This window comes from Apodemus sylvaticus, chromosome 3 (genome assembly GCF_947179515.1).
Source record: "Apodemus sylvaticus chromosome 3, mApoSyl1.1, whole genome shotgun sequence".
In the NCBI taxonomy this organism is placed as follows: Eukaryota; Metazoa; Chordata; class Mammalia; order Rodentia; family Muridae; genus Apodemus; species Apodemus sylvaticus.
The window spans coordinates 38,131,815-38,153,190 of record NC_067474.1 but is presented as its reverse complement, the minus strand read 5'-3'; the positions used below and the strand labels follow the sequence as shown (position 1 = coordinate 38,153,190).

The following is a 21,376-nucleotide window of genomic DNA, read 5'->3' as shown; positions in this document are numbered from 1 at the left end:
GGGAATGGGGAGCAGCAAATGCTATTGGTGTCCTGAATGTTCAAGGCTAACAAAGCACTGTCCATGTTTAGGTGGATTTGGTCTATAAACATTCGAGACATGAGTCTTTTCGATAAGATTAACCCATTTGCTAAGATTTGCATGTAAATTTCATCTTTCGATTCCATTAAGACAGGATGGGCTGTGTTTATGTACAGATGTACTTAGGTTAAAAAGTTTCAGAAACAATTTGAAGTCAGTGCGGTTTTTGTTTTGTGCTTAGTCCTCAATCCCCACTTAACTGTCCTGTATTACCATCAGTAGACAAAAAGCTAAACCACAGGAAAGGTGAAACATATAGCTGTCCTTGTATTAGTCCAGGCTCTCTGGAGGATAGATAGAACTGATAGTATGTGTATATATATGTAAGTAGTAAAGATACTAAAGATATATATATCTTTATCTTTAGCATATATCTTTAGTATTATATATTATATATCTTAAGTATTATATATATATATATATATCTTTAGTGTTATATATAATAAATTCCCCATATACAAATACATAAATTTATTTATACTTATTAGTCTTTATATATAATAGCCTATATCATATTTATTGTATTATATATATATATATATTTATATGTTTATATATATATAAAGATTTATTAGAATGGCTTACAGCTTGTGGTCCATCTACTCCAAAATGACTATCTACCAGTGGGAAGTCCAAGACTCCAATAGTTGTTCGCTCCACAAGTCTAGATGTCTCATCTGGTCTTCAGTAAATAACAGATTCCCAAAGAAGTAGACTAATACCAGTGAAAGGAGAATGAGAGGAAGGAGGCGGCCAAAGAGCAAAAGCTTCTTTCTTGTCCTTCATATAGGTTGTCCTGAGAAGGTGAGGCCCAGGTTTAAGGTAGGTCTTCTGACCTCAAATGACAGAATTAGCTAACAAAAAATCTCTCACAGATGTAAGATTTAGTTCATTCCAGATGTAGTCAAGTTGGCCAGCGACAATAACCATCACGGTCTTTATTGGTAAGGGCTTCCAGAAGTTTTCAAAAGATTGTTAAGGATAACCCTCAATCCCCAGAAAGTCCTTTCAGGAAATCCTAAATCTTAAAGATGTTTTTAAGAGTGTGGATTTGGGGGCTGGAGAGATGCCATAGTGGTTAAGAGCACTGCCTGCTCTTCAGAGGACGCAGGTTCAATTCCAAGCGTCTACTTGGCAACTCACAACTGTCTGTAACTCCAGTTCCAGCAGATCCCTCACATAGACATTCATTCAGGCAAAATGCCAAGCACATAAAATAAAAATAAATAAAATTTTAAAAATAATATGGGTTTAGAGAAGGAGAAAATAATAAAAGCTTAGAGCTTTATAATTTGTGCGGCAGGGGTTTGGTCCTAATATTAATGACCCCACCCCACCCCCTGCCTGTTACAAAAAGGGGTGAGTGGGCTTGATTTCTTGCCTGGTCTCTGTGAATTTCTAAGAGATTTTTTTGTTTGTTTATGTTTTTGGCACCCAGGAACTAAATAGCTTTAATTACTTGGGTCTGTACAGACTTGCTGACCTGTTTCACCTCACTTTGTTGGAGAAGGCGGTGATAGATTTCCTAGTGAAGCATCTCTCGGAGCTCCTGAAGAGCCGCCCAGAGGATGTCCTTACGCTGCCCTACTGCCTGCTTCAAGAGGTGCTGAAGAGTGACCGACTGACCTCTCTGAGTGAGGAGCAGATCTGGCAGGTAAGGGCATGGCGCCTAACCGCCCCCCTAACCCGCAGGCAGGCGGGGCGTGAGTAGAAAGGGCAGGATTCTGGAGCAACAACCATTATTTGATAAGGCTTGGCACTCAGATGTGTTGAAGCCCTGCTCCCTAGGAGGGCCAGTCACTGGAGGATTCCAAGTGTGCAGCCCAGCTAAGGATGAGGCCAGGACTGTGGCTTCCTCCAACCTGGGTAAGTTACAAAAGGGAAAGAACTTTTTCTCAAAGACAAAATAAAAACCTACAACAACAAAAAAGCATTTCTTAAGTTGAATATGAGAAGAATGAATTATAAAACAAAATATTTTGTAAAGCAATTTTGTACATAAGCCATTGAAATAAAAGGAATTCATGGGTTTGGGAGAAACCACCTAGAAATACTTCTTTTAAAAATTATCTTAATGATAAAAACTAAGAAAAAGTAGTTCAAATAACTTTTCTCATGTGAGTTTTTAACTAATTTGTAGATAACTTAGTTACTGGGTTTTGAAGTTGGCTAATGTTGACGATTTAAGTTTGGGTGAAGAAGGACTTGTTCACAAGTCCATGACTTGAAGGTGAACAGATAAATTAATACAAGAGGTCACTGGTAAACACAAGTATTCAAACATGGTTGTACTTTGGAATCTATGAACCGAATTTTAAAATACTTGGCTTGGAGTCCATTTCCCAAATCCCTACTAAGAGCACAGTGTATATGTATAGGAAATTTGGACTTTTTAAAAAGTTGTTTCTTTTGTTTTTGAGGTTGTAATATAATTACATAATTTCTTCCTCACATTTCCTCCTTCCAAACCCTCTCATATATCTCTTTCTCTGTCAAATCCAAGGCCTTTTTCTCATTAACTGTTGTCACATGCATATAATGTATACATATGTACACATATATTCCTAAATATAATCTACTCCGTCAGTATAATGCTACGTGTATATTTGTATGTTTTCAGGGATGAATATTTAGTATTGGATAGCCAACTGCTGTGTTCTTCCCTGGGAAAAACTATTTCTCCTCTTGGCATTCTTTAATTGCCTGTAGTTGTTTGTGTAGGGTGGAGGCTTCCCAATGTACCCCACCATCCCCTTGCCATGGTTATTGTTGCTGTCATGTTGGTGAGACTTTATGAGGATAGCTTGTGGTGTTACTAGGAGACATAATTTCACAGTCAACATCCTGATCCTGTTGCCCTTAGAGTCTTTCTGCTTCCTCTTTCAGAAGGTTCCCTGAGCCTTAGGTGTGTGGGAGTGTTTGGGAGATGATTCCATTGCGACTAGGCTCCTCAACCCTGCATTTTGATTGGTTATGCTTTTCTGTGGTGGTCTTCATCTGTTGTAAAGAAAAGTTTCTGTGATGAGGGGTAAGGAATACACTTCTCTGTGTGTATAAGGAACTATTTAGAATGTAGTTAGGGATGGTGTTGGTTTAGTAAAGTAATGGTTTCACTTCAAGATCCATGACTTCACTAGTCTTGGGTAGTTGCCTACCTTTCCAATACCAAGCATGATTTCCCTGTTGTTGAGTGGAACTTTAGTCAATGGGAGAGCTGTTGGTTAAGGGTGCCGCTACTCCATGTTAGGTTAACTTGCCACACTGGTCATTGTGTGGTCCATAAGCATCAGCGTTGGGCAGTCCTGTTGGTTGCATTCCTCTTCTGGAAGCTTTCGTGCACTTTCGGGTCATGGAAGCTAGCACTTAAGGGGTTGTTCAAGTTAGTTCATTTAGGGGCCCCTGGTCTTTGTGTTTGAAGTGCATGGTATCGTTAGCAATAGGGGTACACCTTCCACATCTGGGGGCAATGAAGGGAATAGAAATAGCCTGTGAGTTTTGGGAGTCTCTTGGACAATTCTAATCAACACCTCAAAACATGACTTCTTGTGCATGATGTTGGGGTTTTGGTTAGATGGTCTTTGGCTCTTGGAAAGAACATTGTCATCCCAGATTGATGTGTTTATAAAAAGATAAAGAGAAGGGGGGATGTGTGGATTCTATGGAGGTGTGGGGGAAGGGGGAATCTCAACAGGCCCATGCTAAGGTATCCCTTCCCCTGAGGGGCCAGCCACATGATGGTATAGTATAGAATAGAGTTTATTCAGGACATAGGGAGGGAAATCAAAAGGGTAGTAGAGGCAGAGAAAGGCAGAGAGAGAAGGGGGGGAGGGAGGGAGGAAGAGAGAAAGGGAGGGACAGAGAGAGACAGACAGACAGACAGACAGATAGAGACAGAGAGAAAGAGGCCAGCCATGAGCACAAGAGGGGGAGGGAGGAGGGACAAGAGGATCAAGGAGCTGATGCCAGGTAATTATGGGGTAGAGCATACCTGGCTGTTGCCAGGTAGCTGTGGGGTGGAGCTTAGACAGAATGCTAACACAGATGAGAAATGTTCTTTTAAACTATTTATGTATATACATAGACTTACATGTACTATAGGTTTTGTTTTTAAGGCAGATAATTAATAGTGTGATTCCTTATGACTTTTTCAGACATCGTTACTATTGTAGCCCCTCCCTCCCTTAAATTTGTCTCCCTCTCTCCTTCCCAAATGTCCTTTGCCCCCTTTCCATTTCCGGGATTAGATTAAGTGTACTTGACATGTTGCTCTATCCTCTGATGCTCTACCCCTCTCTATTTCTCCTCTGACCCCTATGCGGACAATGGCCCCTTTTTACTTGCAGCACCATTTTCTTATTGCAATAGAAAGAAGCTCAGACCTCAAATGAGAGGAAGCTCTTCCTACGCTATAGTGAGAAAAACAAACCTTCCTGCCTTGATTCATTATGCATTCACCCAAGCTCTCACAAGCCCTTCCTTCTCCCCTGACTGTAGAATCTTTTCACATCCTGTCACTGCTTTGTCTAGGGGACAGAGGATGCTTTTTGTTGGAGAGTTGATTATTCAATTTAAATCCTCTTCTGCTCATCCCCAGTGACTGTCCTTGGATAATGCGCCTGAAGACTTTGGGATCTAGAGCTCATTTTATCCCTTCTCCCTTCACTGCCTAGCTCATTCTACAGCATCAGCTCTACACATTCTTTATCCTTGGAATTCAGGCCTGCAGGGTGATGTGAACAGTGGCTATCTGCTCTGCTATGGAAAGTTCTATTGGTAGATGAAGGAGTAAGCAACTGCCTTACCAAACATATTCAGGCGGCTTTTTACCACTGGTCAAAATGTGTCATCTAACACCTGACTCTACTGATGTATAACTTTTGTGATACCTTCCTTCCTCCTTTGAACTTTTATCGGCAATAGTCCTTTTTATTGAATATAGTAAGCGATTAGGGCCAGCATAGTCACAGGCATTTGAAATCATTGACTTAGTGCACAACAGGCCAGATGAGTGATTGTCTCCTTCTAACAAATAGAATAGAGGCATCAGAACTTGCCTCTAGTTTACAGAGCATAGCCACCCTTCCAATCAAAGGAAGGCTATTAATACCTACTATATCTCCACACTTGTCCACAGTCTTGATTTTAAAAGAATCTACAAGAGCCTGCTGCATCCTGGGCATTTCTAGGAATGTTTATCATGGTTGCAAGTGCTACTGAGGATGTGGTTCTGACAGGGATTTCAGTAAGCTGCACCTCTCTCCTATCATATAAACCATCAGACTTTACTATGGCCAGCTCAGAGTATGAAGTAGCCAAATCCCTTCATCAAGGGAAAAAGAAACACAATGCATTCTGTATGTCAGTTTTTTTCTAACGTGATGGAGATTTGAAGCCACCTGTTCTTGTGACATCTGTTTGTTGTCCATGGTTGTAGGCACTGCCATCGATAGACACAGTAAAGTGCAGATGTCTGACTATCAGGAAAATTCTATTCTGTCCGCTTAGAAGCTATCACAATTGCCTTTCTAAAGGCTACTAGTTTTATAAAGTAGAATTTTAGAAACTGGTTTCTGCAGGCAATAAGATAGTTTGCTAAACCTGATCCCCAAAAAGGAATTAAAAGACTTCCATAAATATTATCAATTTAGGCATTCGGAAGGCAATAAGAAATTGTTTTTGCTTTATCTTAGTAAATAAGTAATTCCCTCATACTCAGTAGAGAAAAAAATCAAATCAGACCAACTCTATTGCCTCAAGTATAGTTAAGTTCATCATTTTTTGCTGAGGTTATACTAGTAATGTAATATACCACGGAAGAATCTAATATTCAGCCCAAGGTAAAGATTGGGTCTGCCAGAGGATTAGTGTCAGGGTGCTTTATAGAAGTGAAACTTGACGGACAGGCTGGAGACAGATCTACAGAATCTCATTAAACTGCTGAATTGTTCATTACAGAACGTTCTCACTGTAATAAAGTGCTCATTGACTTTGACAAATCCCCATCCCATGTCTTAAAGAACAGTGAAGAAGAGGTGCTGAGGAAGAGAAAGGAAATTGGCACAAAGTAGGGCAGGTAATAGAAACGTGGAAGAAGGGTAGTGCTATTTGATTAATATGTGCACTGTAGCTTAGGTGAAACACAGCCAACACACACACAGGTTTACCCAGGTGGCTGCTTCACTACATTGTGATAATGTAATCTGGGACAATCCCTTCTTCTGTGAAAGATCTAATTTTCATTATGTATCAGTATGGCTCTGAAGCCTGTCATAAGAACCATTAAATTATTCTTGCAGAACAAACTTTTCTTTGTTTATTTACCTGTTTCTTTTTCTGTTCGTCTCCTTGATAAAGTCTATCACAACCTACAATGACCATTTTGTGGATCCATGAGCTAAATCCCCTCATCATTATACCTTGGTTTTGTTTGTTTGTTTGTTTGTATCCATTTGATTTTTTTTAAGACAGGGGTTATGTATTCTCAGATGACCTGGAACTCACTAAGATGAGGCTATCCTTGAACTCACACATATCCAATTGCATCTGCCTCCGGAGTGCAGAGATTAAAGGTATACACCACCATACTCAGACAGCTTGACCTTTTAAAAACTCTTCTTTTGCTTAGAATTTCTTAGTCTAATCAGACAGTTTTTTCTTTGTTTAGCCAATTATTGCTTGGTCTGTTGGTTAACTTCATTATGTTTTCAGAGGAAGCAGTTTTGAACAACAGTTTCATGTCAGATGTTTTATTACCTAAAAGAACCTTAAATATCATTTCAAATTTACCTCAGTATAGCTCAACCACTTGGTTTTATGTCTTGAGGACAATGATTTTTCAAGTTCCAAATGAAAGTCACCAAATTTTTATCTTCAAAGAAAGAAGAAACACAACCAGCAAAAAATGAGCAAGCCAGCATGGAGGAACTGGGGGCATGCAGTCTCTCACTGTGTTGCCTGTTCTACCTGTGTTACCTGTGTTCTGCCAGTTTGATTTTGCTTCAGTTCAGTGAGAGCTCTTAGCTCTAACTCCAGATTTTGTTTTAGTAGGGTACCATTAAATATATCTGGGTAGACTCACCCTGTAGAGCCCTATGCAGGGGTCCTGCCAATGAAGATGCTGGCCAAAGAATTCATTTTTTTTTCACAAATTCTGAAGATTAGATACCCTACAAGGGTGGCAATGTATATGCTAATTAGACTGTGGTAATGATTATGCAACATTTGTATGAGTCAGTTCATCATGGTGTCTACCTTTTAATATAGTCAGTGCTTAGTTGTTAGCAAAATAGTTTTAAATAGATAAGCAAACAAAACAATCATGGAAGCCTGTTCAATGAGAAGAAAATATGATATGGATTTCTGTGAAGGGGGTGTTGGGAGAAGGATAACCATAATCATAATATATTGCATGAAAAAAAATCTATTTTTAATAGAAAAAGGAAAACAGCTTAGAATGAAATAATTCTTACAGAAGAGCTACTTATTTCTTTCTTCTAAAAAAAATGTACATTTCCTGCTTGCTCAGTCACAGATTCTATTTCCCTTGATTTCTCTAGAGTGAAAAGTGAATCTCTTCTATTAGGGAAAATTTGATAGGAAATGTTCCACGTGGCCCAAGTTCATAGACAAGCTAGCAGAGAATGCAGTCTCTCTTTTTAACATGGACTGAGCAGCTGAGGCCACTGAGGTCACTTGAGGTGGAAGATAGAGCACAGTTTGCTGACTCTGTTTCTTCCTCAAGACTTAGCCAAAATGGAAGAGACTTCTATTGTTTAAACTGTAAAAAATAAGTCTGAGAACAGAGTTTGCTTCTAAAATAGTAGAAACAAAAAGTATATCTCTTAGACAGATCAAAGTAGCTTGGGGAAATAAGTTGAATACTTTTGACACCTGTTATGTGTTTGCCTTAGTTAGGGTTTTACTACTATGAACAGACACCATGACCAAGGCAACGATTATAAAGACAACACTTAATTGGGCTGACTTACAGGTTCAGAGGTTCAGTCCAGTATCATCAAGGCAGGAAGCATTGCAGAGTCCAGGCTGGCATGGTGCTGGAGGAGCTGAGAGTTCTACATCTTGTTCCAATGGCAAACATGAGTGTACTGACTTCCAGGAAGCTAGGAGGGAGGTCTCAAAGCCCAACCCCACAGTGACACACTTCTCCAACAAGGCCACACCTCCTAATGGTGTCACTTCCTGGGCCAAGCATATTCAAACCACCACAGTGTTAAACATAGTGTTAGGAATTAGATCCACCACCCTTGAACAGAATTTAAGGTAAATTTCAAGCTATTTAGTTAGACTTACTCCGTTTTAATATTTTCATTTGGAGAATTTTTATTTCCCTTTAGTAATTTACTAACACTTCCTATATATTCTCTAATAATAATACTTTTATTCCTTTCTTGTCCTTGGCTTGTAGGCACTTTCTACCTATTCATAAAAGGTCTATCTCTTTTGAGCTGGCATAATCCTGTTTACATCTATCTGTCTGTTACTGTGGACTTCCAGAGGCAAAGGCTGGGTCTGCAATGTTCACGTGGTATAACCATGTTGTTCTCATGCATCCCATACATAATAATGACAATAATGTGCAGCCTTGATATTAAAATTGAATGGATGATAAGAGATACTACCTTTCCTATATAATGCTGTATTTATTTTATACGAAACATGGTATAGGTGATGCATTTGGCCTTTTAAAATCCATATTTTCTTGTATCTTATTGAAAATTCACATCTTTTGCAAGGAGAGCTACATAGTGGAGGGTATTCACCAGGCTCTTTTTTGGTGCTGATTTTTTTTGTTTTTGCTTTTTTGACCAAATCTTCTTTAGCTTTCAGCTGCACCATAGAACCCATGCTTGGCATTTCAACTTAATCACTTTCCTTAAAAGTAATCCCAAAAGGTAAACCTTCTTTTCTTTCATAGTCAGGAAGTAGAGGCCATGAGTGACTTCTGCAGATTTCATCTTGTATCTCTTAGATAATAAATTGACCCAAATATACTTCTGATCAGACATAAGGACCTCAAACACTGCAATTGGTGAACTAGTACATCATTGTGCTACTGATTTACACGGTGAGTCAAAGTTTTGAGAATGCTTCTATATTTACCACTTTTTTGGTTAGATGATGTGAATGGAAAGTTGGCAGAACCAAGCTGCAAATTCCTGCCCTCTAACTTTTGTATCTATCCACTCTGGCCCAGAGCCTAAAGTTATTAAGAACTGGTAAACAGAATGCACCAAATATTCCTTTGCCTTTAAACAAAACTAGGAAAGGCTGGGTGTATCTCAGTGGTAGAGTTCTTGCTGTGATGAGTGAGGCTTGTGTCCAACCATCAGTACTAAAGAAAATAGAGAACATATAAAGAAGACATTTTTTTCTTGCAAACATAATTTTATTTTCTTTTTGACTACATAAATTTTCATTGTGTATATGGAACATATTTTCTTTTTTTTTCTTTTTTTATTCGATATATTTTTATTTACATTTCAAATGATTTCCCCTTTTCTAGCCCCCCACTCCCCGAAAGTCCCGTAAGCCCCCTTCTCTCCCCCTGTCCTCCCACCCACCCCTTCCCACTTCCCCGTTCTGGTTTTGCCGAATACTGCTTCACTGAGTCTTTCCAGAACAAGGGGCCACTCTTCCTTTATTCTTGTACCTCATTTGATGTGTGGATTATGTTTTGGGTATTCCAGTTTTCTAGGTTAATATCCACTTATTAGTGAGTGCATACCATGATTCACCTTTTGAGTCAGGGTTACCTCACTTAGTATGATGTTCTCTAGCTCCATCCATTTGCCTAAGAATTTCATGAATTCATTGTTTCTAATTGCTGAATAGTACTCCATTGTGTAGATATACCACATTTTTTGCATCCACTCCTCTGTTGAGGGATACCTGGGTTCTTTCCAGCATCTGGCAATTATAAATAGGGCTGCTATGAACATAGTAGAGCATGTATCCTTATTACATGGTGGGGAATCCTCTGGGTATATGCCCAGGAGTGGTATAGCAGGATCTTCTGGAAGTGAGGTGCCCAGTTTTCGGAGGAACCACCAGACTGATTTCCAGAGTGGTTGTACCAATTTGCAACCCCACCAGCAGTGGAGGAGTGTTCCTCTTTCTCCACACCCTCTCCAACACCTGCTGTCTCCTGAATTTTTAATCTTAGCCATTCTGACTGGTGTAAGGTGAAATCTCAGGGTTGTTTTGATTTGCATTTCCCTAATGACTAATGAAGTTGAGCATTTTTTAAGATGCTTCTCCACCTTCCGAAGTTCTTCAGGTGAGAATTCTTTGTTTAACTCTGTACCCCATTTTTTAATAGGGTTGTTTGGTTTTCTGGAGTCTAACTTCTTGAGTTCTTTATATATATTGGATTTTAGCCCTCTATCTGATGTAGGATTGATGAAGATCTTTTCCCAATTTGTTGGTTGCTGATTTGTCCTCTTGATGGTGTCCTTTGCCTTACAGAAACTTTGTAAGTTTATGAGGTCCCATTTGTCAATTCTTGCTCTTAGAGCCTACGCTATTGGTGTTCTGTTCAGAAACTTTCTCCCTGTACCGATGTCCTCAAGGGTCTTCCCCAGTTTCTTTTCTATTAGCTTCAGAGTGTCTGGCTTTATGTGGAGGTCCTTGATCCATTTGGATTTGAGCTTAGTACAAGGAGACAAGGATGGATCAATTCACATTCTTCTGCATGCTGACCTCCAGTTGAACCAGCACCATTTGTTGAAAAGGCTATCTTTTTTCCATTGGATGTTTTCAGACTCTTTGTCGAGGATCAAGTGGCCATAGGTGTGTGGGTTCATTTCTGGATCTTCAATCCTGTTCCATTGATCCTCCTGCCTGTCACTGTACCAATACCATGCAGTTTTTAACACTATTGCTCTGTAGTATTGCTTGAGGTCAGGGATACTGATTCCCCCAGAATTTCTTTTGTTGCTGAGAATAGTTTTAGCTATCCTGGGTTTTTTGTTATTCCAAATGAATTTGATAATTGCTCTTTCTAACTCTGTGAAGAATTGAGTTGGGATTTTGATGGGTATTGCATTAAATCTGTATATTGCTTTTGGCAAAATGGCCATTTTAACTATATTGATTCTACCAATCCATGAGCATGGGAGGTTTTCCCATTTTTTGAGGGAGCCCTCAGACCTCTCTGCTTCCGGATCCAGATCAGCCTGGGCGGCAACACCACATCTCCAGGTCCTGCAAGAGGCAAGAGGGGCTTCCAGGCAGCCAGCGGGGAGAAGTCGGTGTGCTCCGGTGAATCCAGCGGGCCCCAGCAGGAGCCTTCAGGTGCCTGCTTTGGGATAAAGAAGACATTTTTAGCTATTCTGGTTCTCTGCATAGTTGTGCAGTAGCACCCACAGTAAAAGGATGATGGCTGTTCTTCCTGCCCTGTGTCTGTCATCTTACTAATTCTTCTGTGTTCTATGGCATGTGCTTCATTCATTCATTCATTCATTCATTCATTCATGACAAGTAGATACTGAGGACCTGTTGTGTTGAGCCAGATGCTGTTGCACATACTTATTGCCTGTGGTAGTGTGGGTGCTTGGATGCTTCGTAGTGGAAAGGACCAGCAGGCCCTGCTTTCCTGGGTGCTGTGGTCTGATATGGACACTTGTGCTTGTCATTTGGGGTGGATCAAAATGACTTTGCTTCAACAGAAAGTGATGTGCAATTGTTTGGACATTCCCACAGCATCCAATGCACCTCATTGTTTCTTTAGTAACTTGTTCATTGATGACTCCTGGTCACATTCATACAGCTTTGGAAATCTCTGCTGGTCTCTGTCCTAGTCAAACAAATCATAGGGTATACTTATATAATCCAAAACTTTCCCAAATAGAGTTCACATTTTAAATACATAGACCTTGGTAACTTATAATGGAGTCAGACTCTGAATTCCGAGACTTTTACCCCCAAAATATAATCTTTCATTTTATCCTTGTCTATCTTTGTGCCTGAGTTGTAGCATTATAGTATTGCTATACTTTTCTAGGCTAGGCCTTTGCAGGGTCTATTTATGTATTAATTTCCATATGTATTTTTATTCACCAATCCCTAAGCTAATCAAATTTGTGCCAGTTCTCAATTTTCTTCCCGAAACTGCCTACCATTCCACCCAGCTAATAGAGTCTTCTACATTCTATTAAATGTTAGTGAGGAAAATAAACACCAGCTCCGTTGTATCTCAAATGGTGCAGTCCTGAGGATGCTTCTTTGATGGGCACCTGGCTGGACACTGAATAATGCTGATACTTCTGGGCTTGGTGCTTGAAGATGCTACTGTATATTTAGTCACTCCTCCTGACCTGCACGCTGCTAATTCTCTGTGAGGGCTCATCCCCAGTAGCTTGACTGGTGGCTTTGCTGTTGTTTGTCTGGACTTTATGCCTTTGTGAGACACATGACACAACCATTTCATAGGGACTTGGCTGCAGCTATTTCCCAGCACTTGGGCTGTGTGCTGTCAAGCAGCTGTGAGGGGTAGTGATTATCAGAAATTACAAGAAAGGCAACTTGTATTCATGTGCTGCTGGTCTCATGAGTTAACGGTTTCTTCTCCTTTCCTTTCTTTTCTTTTTCTTTTCCTTTTTTTAAAGAATTGAACACAACAGAACAAGAAGTTGATTTATGAGATATGACATATTTATGTTTTCTGGTTCTAATTTTCATTGTGATTCATGTTATTTCCAGACTGATATTTTTGTTGTTGTTATGAGAAGGGAAAAAGATGACTGGAGAATATTACTTATGCATTGGTGGCCTGCAGTAATATTGCTGCTACCTGGGTTATCAGGGATTTAAAAATAAAACCCAACCCTAAGCTGTATATGAGGTAGAAACCCTGAGGGCAGGCACAGAAGTCCACCAATAATAACAACAATAATAATTCTTACAGGCCTAGAGAGCTTTCTATTTTAATGAATTTTTACACATAATTTCATATGAATCTTTCCTTAGACTTGCTATAGTGTATGAGGCAAGTTTCATCTAAATTCTAACTAGTGAAAAAAGCAGAATCTAAGTGTGAGATTCACAGATAACTAACTCGCTTTACAGTTTGTTCCAATGGGGATCTCACTGTGTTCTCTCAGATACACCAAGCATCCTCCCAACCAAACAAATAAAGGTAGTTCCTCCATCTACAATATCTTTATCTGACTCTATAATGAATGGAATCTGCTGGTGGTGTTTTCAGTAACTGGCAGGCACTCCTTTGGACTTTGTACGACTGGATGGGAAACAGCAAAAATGACTCTGATGTAACAGCAGTAGCAGGATCGGCAGTAGAATGTATTGCTGAGGGTCTTTATTGGGTCTTTAGATGGATCAATTAAGATGAATGGCTAGAGAATTTCAGTTACTCAGTGAAGTTCCTGACCTTCCTCAGAATGTGAAGAGGGGAAATACAGTGCCAAGGGGAGGCTGATAAGGTGGAGCCACTTGCAGATCCTGTGACTTCAATCAGTGTCAGAGGATGCTGGATTCCTTTACTTCTGCTAAGGTTGGGACTGTGCGGGGAGAGGGGCTGGGGGGAAGGAACTAAAAACTGGGACTAAAAACTGTATGGAAGGAATGGAAACGGTGAACCATCATGTCTTCATTATGTGCTCAGTGTGTTGAAACCTTAGGAGTTTATGTTACAAACATTGACACTGGGATAACAGCCTTGATTAGGAGTTTAAAACACAGAATATATAATTTATAGATATGGTAAGGATTCGTGTCTTCCATGTGCTGCAGGACCATATCACTCAAGTGGCTATGAAGGCCATGATGGTTGGCCATGCCGATGGTTGGCCGATTCCCTGGCCCTGGCATTCACACCAAGTACATCAAAGCATCTATGTAGAGTGTCCCAGAAGCCCAAATATATCCACACTGAATTGAAATGTCTGAAAAAGACGGGGCATTTGTTGTTTACTACTAATATCTTTATGCACTACTTCCTTCACCCTGTGACTTGATAAAATATAAAAAAGACCAAGACTTGAACTGAGATATGATGTAATGGCGGGTATTTACCTAGAGTGCATGAGCTCTATATTCCATCTCCACCATATAGGAGGGGAAACATTTGGACTCAAAATACCTGGGAACAAGTGATTCTCAGATCACAGTCAGCATGAGAACCCATAGACAGAGAGACTTCTTAGATTCTCTTTGGGCCCATCTTGCAGAGTTGTGCATTCCCAGCGATGATGTCCTTCATCTTGGTACAAGCACCTCCGCTCTGTTACAGGAGTATTGCAAATGAATCCTAATAGCCTGGAAGGAAAGGCAGAAGCAGATAAAATGGCTTTTAGGGAGAGTTCAAAGGACCTTGATGTTTTCCAAAGGTAGGTATTAGAGTTGTCTGACATTCTGCCGCTTTGTTTATAAAAATCATTGCAGGTCAGTTTCGGTAAGAGGCACTTACATTTTGTTCAAGTACAAGTCGAAAGAGTCTGTCACACTTGAGATTGAAAACTTCTGTCTGCCTTGCGTGTGTTCTTGTTGATGGGAAATGTCCACACAGCTCCTCCTCTGGCCACACAAGCAGATCTGATAATTAAAGAAGTGGTGGACGCTGTGCTTACGTTTAAACGTTTTTAGGAAAGCCCATCTTATTAACACTTTAAAACAAGTGAGTACAATATCATTAATTTTGATTAATTCATTTTCTCTTAATATAGCTTTTAATTTGTAATTCTATGTGAATTACAATGTAATTTGGCATTAATTATACTAAATTGGCTATAAATCAGCCAATCACAATGGGAAATTACTCACAGCTGAAAGTAAAACCAAGCCGAACTCTGAAAGGTTGCTGCTTAGTTTAGAGATCTTCACATGTAAGCATCCTCTGTCGGTGTGAGACTGGCGCTCTATATGAGCACTGCGGGGGATCCCTGGTCCCACCCACTTTTGTAGATACTCTGTGTAAGGAAGTTCATACACATCCAGAAAAGGATGAACAGTAAGGTAAATAAAGGAATTCACCAACTCTGACAGGGTTCCTGAAGAGTGCGTTCTGCTTGTCTCATCCTATGTAAGATTCAGATGCTATAAAAGAGGCTATGTCACGTTTTAGGATCATTCTGTGGTCCTTGGGTCCTGGGCCTTAGAAGTGGACCTAGTCAAACTGGCCTGCCTCTCATCTGCGTGTACTTTGAACCCAGAAGGGAGTGCTGGCTTCAACCTGATGAGCAATCAAGTGTCACCAAGCCATCCAGTTTATCCCATACACAAAGCACCTTCTGTTCAGAAGGATGCCTGGCTTGAGAGACTGCCTCACACTTAGAGCACCAGCTCCTTGGGAGCTTTGGTGAAACTTACTACGGTGCCCGTGTGCCTAACTGATGGAACCTGCCGTAGACGCTGAGTCCCTCAGAAAGGGCAAGAGGACAAGAATCAACTTGGAAAGCTAGATGCTCCTTGAAAGTTATCTTTAAAATACCAAAGCAGGCAAAGTGTTGAGTGCCCCAGTGTGTCCTAAGATTGGGATTTTATCCTTGAAGTCTATGCACACTTAGGTAGAATTTTGTACTTTCTGGGCATATGTGTATATATGACAACAGACCTTACAATGAATTCTCTCTAGGTCTCAGGGGAAATTTGTTTTCTAATTACTACATGGAAAAGGGAAAAGCCTGTTGATCTGTCCACTCTCTCTTCTACTTGGTGAACTGCTTACCTTTATCCTGTCATTGCAATGAACAGTTTGACCAAGAAAACAGTGTAAGTTTTATGTAAAGCTACTTAGTTAAGATGTTCAAAGTTAGCCTGAAAGCCAAGGCAGCAGATAGCTTCTCGCCTTACAGTAGTGCTGACCACAGTCCGAAGTGATGCAGTCTCCAGAGGCAGAATCCTGAATGCTCAAATCCTAAAAAACTTAAAATCCTTCAAAGTCTGTACCACACGCATGTGCGTGCACACATGCACTTGTGCACATGAAAATAATACACACAAATTTTATAGGTAAACCTTTTTCCTTTGTTTTGTTGCTTTGACTTAAAACCTATCAGTTTCATGATGAGTCGCTAGTTGATTGAAAACTGAAGAAAAATAGAAGCTAGAGGCTTGTGTTTCCGTTTCCATTCATCACTATGTTTAAAAGGATATTAATATCTACAGCTTCTTAATGCAAGAAGCACTGTATAACTAACTGTATATTGGTTCATTTTCTCCAAATCCGTTTAATGCCCCGTTTACCTGGCCCTGTCTTAGAACTTCCGTTCTCCTCTTGGGATACACGTTTTATGTCAGCTTTAGATTGGTGGTTCTGCTCCCTTCTCTGCCGCTTGTGGTATAACAGGGGAGTTTCAGGTTTCTAGCCACAGTTGATTCTATCTGACGCACACCCACTGATGAATGAAGTCTTTTTCAGCTCTTCGTGTTCCTTCCTGTTCTCAGAGAACAAAAAGGATTGGGACCGAGGGACCTGTACTGTGCAGCTAATGAAAGCGTCTTCGGCGCATGCGTGTTCTCAGCCCCATCGTCTCAGCTTTTGCAAAGCCAGCAGAGCACACGGCTCTTTATCAGACTGCACTGAGAGGTTAGGCCATGGAAGCCTTTTTAGTCATTTTGTGCTTTTCAAGAGTGAATTTGTTAGAATTATGCTGAATACCCACTTAAAGCCTCAGCTGATAACCCTACCTGTGTTTTATAACTCTGCACTGTCAGAACTCATAATAAGTCAAACATTCTTTCAGTGGGTGCTCATAAGGGAGGAAAAAAAAAAAACCTCACAAATTTAAGAGTAATTTCAGATTGTAAATGAAAAGGAGAGGCACGACTGTTCATTTGCACCAATCATGCCTTCCTTTCATCTGCTCTGATTAGGACTGGTGCGGCTTCATCAGACTCCTCCATCACAGAGCTGTCACTCCAGCCGGCTGTTGATTGAAAACAATCAAGGCTCTGATGGCACAATTATTCTGACCCTTTAACTAGAGGCTGCTGTGATAATGAAAGGTTGATTATGATAGTTTGTGCCTCTTTCAGTTTGCCAAGAAGGTTAATTTGGGCATCAGACGGATGTTTAATGGGCGCTTGCTGGCTACACCGAGGTAAATGAGAACGTGCAGTCTTGGATATTGCACGGATATAGTTTGGCTGTCAATCATTGTCATTTGGAGTTTGTGCCTCACACTCTGGAAATCACATTTTATTTTTTCCTTGGGATTTAATTTATTCTGTGCCCTGAGGAAGTTCTTTCACTCAGTGAGTGACCTTCACAGCGGCTTTCTCTGCCTTTCCACGCCCCCACCCCCCTTTTTTTTCAAATGGAACTCAAAGGCACAACACATCTAGGAGAGCATTTTTCTTTCATTTTCACTTAAAAATGGAAACTTTAAAAATCCATCCTTATCACTCCCTTCCAATAGAGCAAATGTTTCCGTTCTCTTCGTGCAGAGGGGAAGTTGCAGCAACAGGGACGCTCTAGCAGATTTGTAGCATTTGTGCAGGTCTGTGACTTGTACAAGAAGCAGTTGCAGGCTGTGAAGCCAAACTGGGTGCAGAACTGGACCTGAAGTCTCCCATTCCCTCACAGACCCCTCAACCGCCTGCTTCACAATGCTTTGTCAAAGTCCTGCTTCAAAGCATGCATCTTACTGTTTCCTTCCTGGGAAGCATGGGGAAGACAGAATTGCTAATGATATTAAAAAGCTCTGTGTGTCTGTGTGTGTGTGTGTGTGTGTGTGTGTAGAAACAGAGACAAGAGACAGAGACCAGAGAACAACCTTAAGTGTTGTTCTTCAGGAACTGTAAGTCTTTTTCCAGACATTTTCTCACTTACTAGGTCAGATGGGCCAGTGTGTCCTGAGATCCAGCTGTCTACGCCTCCTCAGTACTGAGAGGCCATCATGCTTTATGTTGGACATCAAGGAATTGGACTCAGGGACCTCAAGTTTGTGGTCCCCACCTATCTCCTCATGGCCCAACAACTTATAGCTTTAATTTGTGTAGATCTTGTGCCTAATTGAAGTTCAGTGTAGAAGTCTACACCAGCATCTAACAATACTGTGTTCATGATTGTAGCTCATATCATAATGAACTTTATTCAACCCCATTACAGAGAAAAATAAAAGATCCAAAAAAATGAAAAAGAGTAAAAAGCAAAAAACAAAGAAGGAAGGAAGGGAGGGAGGAAGGGAGGGAGGGAGGGAGGACCCTTACTTCTCTTTCCTTACTGTGCATGGTGGCCTGGCATGGGAAATACCTAATTGCTAATCTTACTGCTCTGCATTTTGAGTAGTTGCATTTCCCCAGTACTCAAGCTGGCTGTATTTCTACTTTGCCCTAAACATTATTTCTTAATAATGTGACAGTGATTAAGCAATTACTTCTATGAGTGTTAAAATGTCAGCACCATAACAGTTGTAACTTCAGTTCAGGTGTTTTCATAACATTTATTTCTGGCTGTTAAGCATTTATTTTCTTTTAGTAGATAACTATTGCAGAAACTAAATTTATTTTTCAATTAGTGAGTTTTACTATGTGTATATATGACACATGTGTATATATATATGTAAATTTCAGAATTTCATATGCTATATTTTGATTATATTATATATTATTTTCTTTTTGAGAAAGGTAATTGTGCTTAGATGGTAAAAAGATCCTTGGGTGATAAATGACTCAGTGTCCAGTGAGGTTCCAAAGTGAAGAGAGACACTGAATGTCAGTCTGGTGTTAATCCAGCCCTTACCTAAGCAGTGGTGCTATTTAGAATATGTGTTCAAAGTGACATGAGACTAGGATTGTTCACATATGTGACTTTGCCAAATTCATCATCACACTCAAGCACAAAGCACTACTTTTCTTTCATCCAATGACCTGCATGGATAAGATAGCCTTCAGGGATGCTTCACAGAGGTATTGATTAGTTAAGTCTGCTCTGTAAGCAATAGGAAATAAAGGATAATTAGGAGAGAAATATGTCAGCCATGCCAATCAATACTTATGTTGTTTTTGTATTTTGAAAAATGGTATGAGATTTAATATTGTAATATTACCTTGTGGCATCTGTGAAAATAAATCATTTCATTTTGTAGACTATCTTAGTTACCTTTCTATTGCTGTTACAAAGCATGGTGACCAAGACAACTTGTAGAAGAATTTATTTGGGGATAAAACTGTATCACAGTCACCATCACTGGGGGAAGCTTTTCATCAAGTATCAGACATGACAACAGGAACAGCTGAGCCCTCACTCAGCAAACACCCGTGGTTTCAACACCTGAAGTTAAGTACAGTCCCACCTCTCATATCCTACCGAAGAGCACTTGGAACCTCAGCTGTCTCATATTCACTCCGTGAGCTACTATAGTTCAGAGAGCATCAAGCTCGTGGTTTTCCTCAATCATCTTCATCACATGAACACTATAGATAGAGTGCCTCAGGCCACCACACCTGAACTGAGCCCATAGCCATTTTCTCTGAAGTAAAATTATAACCATTATGATTCCTGCACACCTGAATCCTAATTCGAGACTTGTTTGACACTCACTTGTATAAGGATGTGTTCAGCACCTTCAACTCTTTCATTTGACTGATTATTTATTAACTCAAATCTCCTCTGAAATTTGATGATTATAGTGAAAATTGTATCTTTTGGACTTATGTTATTGTGTGGACTTATAAATTATGGGAAAGAAGGCTTCATGTTCCCCTAGGTATTTCTACTGTGCACGAATACTATAGTATTTCTACTATGCAGAAGATAAATTAGAGAATGACATGTGAAATGTGTGATGCCCTTTAAACATCAGTCATGAGTCTCAAATTCTAGAAGGGAATTACTGAGTGGCTCCCTAATGCATTGGCAGCCTTGGGCCATTCTTCTCTTCCCTTGGCCTATCTGATGTTCTGGTACCTGCTCTATGACCAACATCTCTTAAGAATGGATGCTGACTCCTCACAGTGAATAGTCCCATCCCCCTTGGCCACTTCCTGTGAACCATTTCACCATAGCATTACTACCTGAGGGAAATGACTGTCCCTATGGCTTTGCTTGAATACTTGAGCCTATGAGGTTCATCTGGTTGGTTACGCTATTATAGCTTTGATCTTAGTTGAGGAGTATGAGTGCCCAATATATAATCTTCTGTTTCATGAACCAAGCCACAAAAAAGGAATTCAATGGCTTGGTACTCTCAGGATGCCTTAAGGTAGATTCACCAATTAATAGTTTTGTTAGCCATAAAATATCTAAATGTACCAGCATCATTAATACACCAACAAAATGGTGGCATAGACAGTCCATGACTGCAGCCAAATCTGTCTTCAAACACTGTAACTCAGACCTTTAAGATGCTCCACCCCCATTCTTGCAGCATGAGTACACTGTGAAAGACTCAGGATATGTATCTTGATAAGGTGCTAGTAGACTTGGAATTGAATGGCACATAAGAATCCATGTGTATGTGCTGATCAGAATCCTTCTCATTGGGTGCATTCTGGGCACATAGTGAACTCTCAAGACACTGAGGAATGGATGAAGGAAAAGCAAACTGAAGGAAAGATTCATAGTTATATCATTTATCCACACAAAACCAACCAACCAACCAACCAACAAAAATCAAAAAGTTAAGTCGTCAGCTCAAGCAATTGAACCTTATTTTAGATGTCACCAACTCTTGAGCTAGTCTGTATGTGTTTTGAAGAGACTCACGGACAAGAATTCAAATTCTTTTTAAAGATATCTAAATCAAGGGGGAAAAAACAAATATTCTTCGGAAAGCCCTAGACTCAAGTTGCTTTCTCTCAGAATTTTTACTTATATTTACTTATTCCTTTATGGCCAAAACAACAAAGCTATACAACTTAAACTATAGGGATGGAATTCCTAGGTTACAAATTCCTAGGTCATTTGTAAAGATAGGACCATCATAAGGGCTTTCTCAGGCCTATTACACGGTCATGCTTGTAATGTTACTTTACAACATGGGAAACACTTAATACTGTGTTCCTTACAATCCACAACTATCCTACATGTTTATGTCAATATCACACAATACTGTGCCTTATTAAAAAATAGCTGGAATGTTATGATTTTATCTTGAACCCAAGAGAATATTTATATTGTAGAATTACTCCATTTTTTGGTGCTACATTGCCATGATATTTCTTCTACATATTGTTTTTTTTATTTCATCAATCATCCCTGTCATTTATATGTCAAATGATATCTCTACATATTGTTTAAATGATAAAAGTTTACCAAGCATTCTCACATGTGACCTCATTCCTAATTTTCTTGAGAATCAACTGACAGAGGAAG

The 21,376-nt window shown here is 39.9% G+C and overlaps 1 protein-coding gene across 3 annotated transcripts in view; it reads left to right on the top strand.

The window, feature by feature from the left end:
* Positions 1–21,376, top strand: part of Klhl32 (kelch like family member 32) — a 253,142-nt gene that overhangs the window by 184,109 nt on the left and 47,657 nt on the right. For all 3 annotated transcript variants that reach the window (XR_007977000.1, XM_052176161.1, XM_052176160.1), the window contains exon 6: positions 1,520–1,735. Coding sequence is in view for 2 of the 3 variants with exons in the window: in XM_052176161.1 (XP_052032121.1) it covers positions 1,520–1,735 (216 nt within the window). In the remaining variant the exon portion in view is untranslated. The remainder of the gene's footprint in view (positions 1–1,519; positions 1,736–21,376) is intronic.